The sequence below is a fragment of the Cyprinodon variegatus genome, unplaced genomic scaffold (genome assembly GCF_000732505.1).
Source record: "Cyprinodon variegatus isolate N-32 unplaced genomic scaffold, C_variegatus-1.0 Scaffold1907, whole genome shotgun sequence".
Taxonomy (NCBI): domain Eukaryota; kingdom Metazoa; phylum Chordata; class Actinopteri; order Cyprinodontiformes; family Cyprinodontidae; genus Cyprinodon; species Cyprinodon variegatus.
In genome coordinates, this window is record NW_015152360.1 from 25,646 (window position 1) to 31,529 (window position 5,884).

A 5,884-nucleotide genomic window follows, 5' to 3' on the forward strand; every position below is an offset into this window, starting at 1 on the left:
TGATGGTGCATCCACATATTGATCTGTTCTAAGCATATATCCACCGCTCTGATGGATCCATAGTCACCTGAGGCCTGAACCATGAAGCAAACTCAATTCTCTTGGATCTTATAGTTGTAAATTATATCTGTGAAGTTTATTTTTATAGATTTCATAGTGAATCTGGAGTCCATTCCTTCACCACTTTCCTTCAGCTGTTCGGTACTCCCCCTTTATTTTCTCACTGCTGGAGCATTCCTCCATGGAGATTTTATCTTCCTAAAGAAATATCATTATTTCTATCAGCATTTATAAGAATTTCCACTGGTTTATGCTTTTTATTTCACCTTTTACTGGGATGACTGGTAGGAACAGACATAACATTAGCCAAGACTTTCTATATTCTGCCTTGCAATAAATAATAAATACAGTTTGAATGAACAGTTATTCTGTAGCAACAACCGACCCTTAATCTCTGCCCTGCTGCACACATAAAATAACCATCTAGGCTTTGTGAGAAAAAATCAACCTTTTGTAAAAACAAAAGCATCTCTTTTAAAATTGGAAGATTCTATCATAAAAATAATTATACTCTTATCTAATTAAAAGTAAACCAGTCCCACATTTCACTATAAATAAAATAATCTATCACCAAGATGTATTTCTCAGCTCTATAGATTATTAAGTATCAGTGATCTAAACACATTATTCACAGAACAGAAAAATCACAATGAGTCATTAACTAGATCAAAGTTTACATTTATTTTCAAACATATTGTTGCACACATTAATTATCAGATAAGTACCGATACACCAAAAACAGATTACTATAAAAACCCACAATAAATGATGCAAAAACCACTCCAACTGATAAAAATAAGAGTTTAAAACAACAATTTGAGCAAACATTTTGCAATAAGATCAAAGTTCAAACAGCCATTAATTTTCTCAGATCTATGATCATTATTTCTTATATTTTTACTTTCAAATTACTATAAAGCAGAAAAAAGTTAATAAATCATTTAATTAATGTCTTAAAATTCAAGATAACATATTTTTATACTAAGCAAGTTTTCTCTATTCTCTTCCTATCTCCCTTCAGAAGAGATGAACCAGCTCCCCCTGCAACCCTGATGGAAGGAGCAGGTCTAGGAGGGAAGATGGATGAATGAATGGGTTAATGTACAAACAAACTAATAAAACACCACAACCAAAGAAAAGAGAAGAAAACAACTTTACAAAGTTTCCAAAGTACCATAAAGGCCAATATCAGTTCAGCTTTAAACTGTGAGTCAGAGGAGTTCAAATAGATGATGGTGTCCCACCCCCTAGTGGCCACCTGGAGGTACTGAAGACTTTTTAAACATTACAACATGTTGGATTTGTTTTCATCTTTAAACACTAAATACCATAAATCCAACATCTTGAAGCAATTTTATAGATGGAACAAAACAAAAAAAGCACACATTCAGTGAGAACACCAGCTGCTTCGGTCCCAGTCTGATCTTTGATGCTTCTGGGGAGTTTTATGATTAATAGTTTGAGGGCAATCAGTAAAAATAAGGAGCTAAATCCTGTCTACACTGACTAGATGGCAATAAGAGGGTTCAGAGTAATGGATATATAGTATTATGGACTAAAACTAGCACCTGAAATCAATAAACTGGTGCAGGACTGTATGCAACATCATTAAATGTTTGTGTTTCTAATCCTGAGTAAAAACTATTTAGCTCTATTGAACACCGACCATCTAAGATAAACCTTATATCAGTTGCTAAGGATTTTCTCTAATAATATAAACAATGAAATCTCTTAATAGGTTGAGCCTTATTGAATATTTACACTTTAAATGATGAAAAGAGAAGAATACAATAACTAGCATATTAGGATTTTAAATGAATAAACATAGAAATAATTCCTGTGGCAAAATGTTGTTTGTCTTTTTTAATTTGTTTTAAAGATAAATTCCTTTCATGGGGCTTGTAGTTTTATCGCAGCTTAATAAAAACATTTTGAGCATAAGAGCTTTAAAGTTCAAACATTTACAGAACAAAATGTAAGTTTTCTTATAACTTCTTAAGATCTTTCTGAAACCCTGATTCATATTCTGCTGCGCTGAGCTCTTATCTAACCTTCAACATGTTCCCACCTGATGCAGAACAATTACTGTAGAGATTCCTGTGGTTCTTCGACTCATCATTGGGCTTGTCCAGATGTTGGAATGGATGAAACAGAATTAGTGATTGGTTGATTATTTAGGGATCAATTGATGGATCTTTGTACCAAATCTTATTCTGATTATGAGTTTTTTGCATATTTTAGTGCTGCTTTGGTTCCTTCGTTCACTCTGCTTTTCATCTCCTCCAGTTTCTTGACTTTCCTCAGGTCGCCTTTTTCCTTCATCTTCTCCATCAGGAAGTCCAAATGGACCAAAGTTGACACTGATTCAACATTCAGGGCGATCTGTTCCAGTTTCATAACATGCTCGTAGGCCTCATCCAGCAGCAATGCTCGCTCTATTTCCAGATATCTGTTTTCCTGTTTAAGGTTTTCCAGAAGGCTCGACTTTTTCTCACATTCTTCTTTATTCTTTTCATATTTCTCCTTCAAATCCTCCAGGGTCTTCTGAACTTTCCTGGTCTTTATCTCATATCTCCATTTGTCTTTCACGTGATGTGATGCAGGACATTTGTTGGTACAAACTGTGCAGTGCCCATTCTTCATGACCTCACAGAGTCCTGGGCCCCAGGCTATTGTGCATCCAGGATAGTGACAGTTCTCCTCACAGACAGAACAGGTGACGGCTCCTTCTAAAAACACCAACAACCACATTCCTCCATTGATTGTTTCTTTTTCTTTGTAGACCTCATCAACTTCTATAGTAAAGTTCCGGTTCTCCTTCATCTCTTCTTCATGATTTTCATACGCTTCTTCAATCTGTCTGATTTCTCTCTGCTTCAGCTCATTCAGCTTGATTCTCTCCTGCAGGTTCTGGATGCAGGCCGTCAGTCTGATCCGTTCATTCAGAACCTCAGCAGTTATTTTCAGAGGCTGAGGTTTGGTTGATTCCAGAAAAGTCATGAGGTTTTTCAGTCCTTTTATTGATATTTGATCAGCAAGTTCCAGAAATTCTCTGTCATCTTTTCTATCTTCATGCTGACAATTATTAAACAGAAAGTGAATAATCTCATTGTTGGGAGATTTAACATTTCCTGCTTTCAGAGCCTGAAGAGCATTTTTAGGTTTTCTTCCATCAGAGTGAGTAATGAGAGCTACTAGGTTTTCCTCCAGGTCTTTTCCAAACAGAGACGTCACTGAATTGAAGACGTACATCAGTCGGTCACTCAGTCTGTTATCTGTGGCCTTCATCACCAGACCCACTGCATTGATCTCATGAACTCCATCTTCTGATCTGAACAAGTCAAACAATCTTCGGCTGACAGAATCATCTCTTTCCAAGCCTCTGGTGTCTCCAAATCCAGGAGTATCGATGATGGTCAGAGAGAACGGCAGAGTTTGACCTTCCAAACCAAAGATCTGATAAACGATCACCTCTGATGTCTGACTTTCTGTTGGACATCTACTCTCCTCTTCTTCAACAATCACATTCCATTCTTCATCCTCAAACTTCACTCCTATTGCATAGTTAACCAGAGCGTTAACCAGGGTAGATTTTCCTGCTCCTGTTTCACCAACAAGTAAAATGGTTTGATTGGTTTGGTTCTCATTTTTGTCTCCTAAAGTCACTCTGGTCCAACTACCAAGCTTTTCTTTTTTTGTTTTCAGCTGAAAGACTTTGGGAGATCCTGAAGAGATCAAAGTCTTGGTGATGGTTCCTTTGAAAGTCAGATCATCTGTCCTGTAAAAAAGGAGTAACTGCTTAAATCATTTCAATGTTACTGCTAGATTCTATGTTTATAGTGTATTCACATAGTTTAGTTTAAAGATAATAAATAAATTAGGAATTGTTAACTAGAAATAGATCATTTATAAGATTACAGGTTGGATACGGATTGTACTTCTAAGGATTTGCTCCTGCAACAACAAAAGGACCGGTCAAAAAAATAAATAAATCTCAGACTTAAAGCCATGAGAAAATTATAATGTAATTGTTGAAATTTAAAGCTTTGAACATGGAACATTTTAGCACAAATACATTTCTGACAAAAGCAGAAGCAGTTAAAAGGCTAGAAACATGGGGGGTGTTTCTAGCCTTTTAACTGGGGAGTGGGAGGTAAAACAAACATTTGTCATCTCCAATAACTAAATTAAAATTAAATTATATGAGTCCTTATTTAGAGTGAAGTGAAAATATACAGATGAAAAAATAAACATAGATAAATTAAGGAAAAAATAATTTTGCATTCATACTTTTTACCCATAATATTTTTATGAGAGATATTATATACAGTACAAATATTTATTAATTCTCAATAGTGGTACTAAAAAATAACAAAAAACATACAGCAAGTTAAATATTTATGATTTAATCTTTATATCTTTTGAACTTTTATCCTCTTACTACAACAATTCTAGATTGAAAAAGAACAAAAAACTCAAACTATTTAAGACGGCACTTTACACTTACAACTGGATCATAAGCATCTAAATTCGTATTCTCTGGTTCTGAGTGTAGGTTTAAATTTAACAAGAATTAAAATTAAGGATTTAAAACAGCTTTTATACAACCTATATACACATTCACTGCAGAATACTGACATTTAAGCCAATAAGGTATTTGTAGAGATTGATACAATAAGTTATTAAAACAATCAACTTAACTGTTCCCATCCCTACATGTTCAGTTTCAGTTTAATTCAGTTTATGAGTATAGTGCCAATTCACCACATGTCATTTTAAGGTACTTTACGGTTTACATTTTATATTCAATAAAGATTAATTTTTTTTCTTTGTTTTTGTTATGATCTGTGTCAGAAGAATACTGCTTTATCTAAATTAGTGAGACTTCCCCAGCTGGTTTGTCTTTATTTTTCTTGTTTATCCCTGCTGACCAGCTGAGTTTTTATCTCCAGCAGTTTTCTCGGCTTCTCTTTGTCTCCGTTCTCCTCCATCTTCTCAATCAGAAAGTCCAAATGACCGACAGTCTTCCTGGAATTGAATCTCAGGGCGATCTGATCCAGACTGACAATATGCTGGAAGGCCTCATCGATAAACTTCATCTTCTCTGCTGTCAGCTGTTTCAGCTGATCTTCATAGCTCTCTAAGGTGCTCATCTTTCTTTGACTTTCTGAATTATCTTTGTCAGGCTTCTCTATTAGCCTTTGAACTTTTCTTGTCTTTGTCTCATAGATTGAATTGTCTTTAACATGAGAGGATGCAGGACACTTCCCAATGCAGACGGTGCAATGACCACCTCGAATGATCTCGCATTCAAAGGGTTTTAAAGTACATGGATAGTGACAGTTGTCTTCACATGTGGTACAACAGAGAGCTCTTTCAGAAGAACCAAAAGAAAACCATCTGCCACTCTCATAGGGTATTTTGACTTTATAAGCCTCATCTACTTCTACTGTGATCACAGGGATTTTCTTATCTCTATCTCTCTTCAGAGCTTCTTCAATCTGTTTGATTTCTGTCTGTTTTATTTCGATCGACTTAATTCTTTCTTCCAGGTTCTGGATGCTGGCGGTCAGTTTTTTGCGTTCCTTTAAAACTTTTTTTGTTGTCATTAGTTTTTGGGGAGCAGACTTTTCTAAAAACATTGTGAGTTCTCTGAAACCGCTCTCTGATATCTTGTAACAATGTTTTATATATTCACTTTCTTCTGTTCGCTCTTCCTCCTGGCAGTTATCAAATTTGAAGTGCACTGCCTCATCCACTTCATTTTTTGCACATTTAATTCCTGTTTTCTCCAAAGCTATTAGGACTGGTTTAGGCTTCCTTC

At 35.4% G+C, this 5,884-nt stretch overlaps 1 protein-coding gene across 1 annotated transcript; it reads right to left on the reverse strand.

Moving 5' to 3' along the window:
- Positions 1–2,277: 2,277 nt before the first annotated feature.
- On the reverse strand, positions 2,278–5,213 carry LOC107104831. The gene is made up of 2 exons (XM_015404942.1): positions 4,992–5,213; positions 2,278–3,855 (listed from the first exon to the last, which is right to left on the reverse strand). Exons 1-2 carry the CDS (start codon positions 5,211–5,213, stop codon positions 2,278–2,280), a joined length of 1,800 nt encoding a protein of 599 aa, XP_015260428.1.
- Between the last annotated feature and the right edge of the window lie 671 nt (positions 5,214–5,884).

Coding starts and splice junctions, on each gene's coding strand:
- LOC107104831 (XM_015404942.1), bottom strand. CDS start 5,213: ATGAGCACCTTAGAGAGCTATGAAGATCAGCTGAAACAGCTGACAGCA. Junction 3,856..4,991: donor TGGAGATAAAAACTCAGCTG/GTCAGCAGGGAT, acceptor TGATTTAAGCAG/TTACTCCTTTTTTACAGGAC.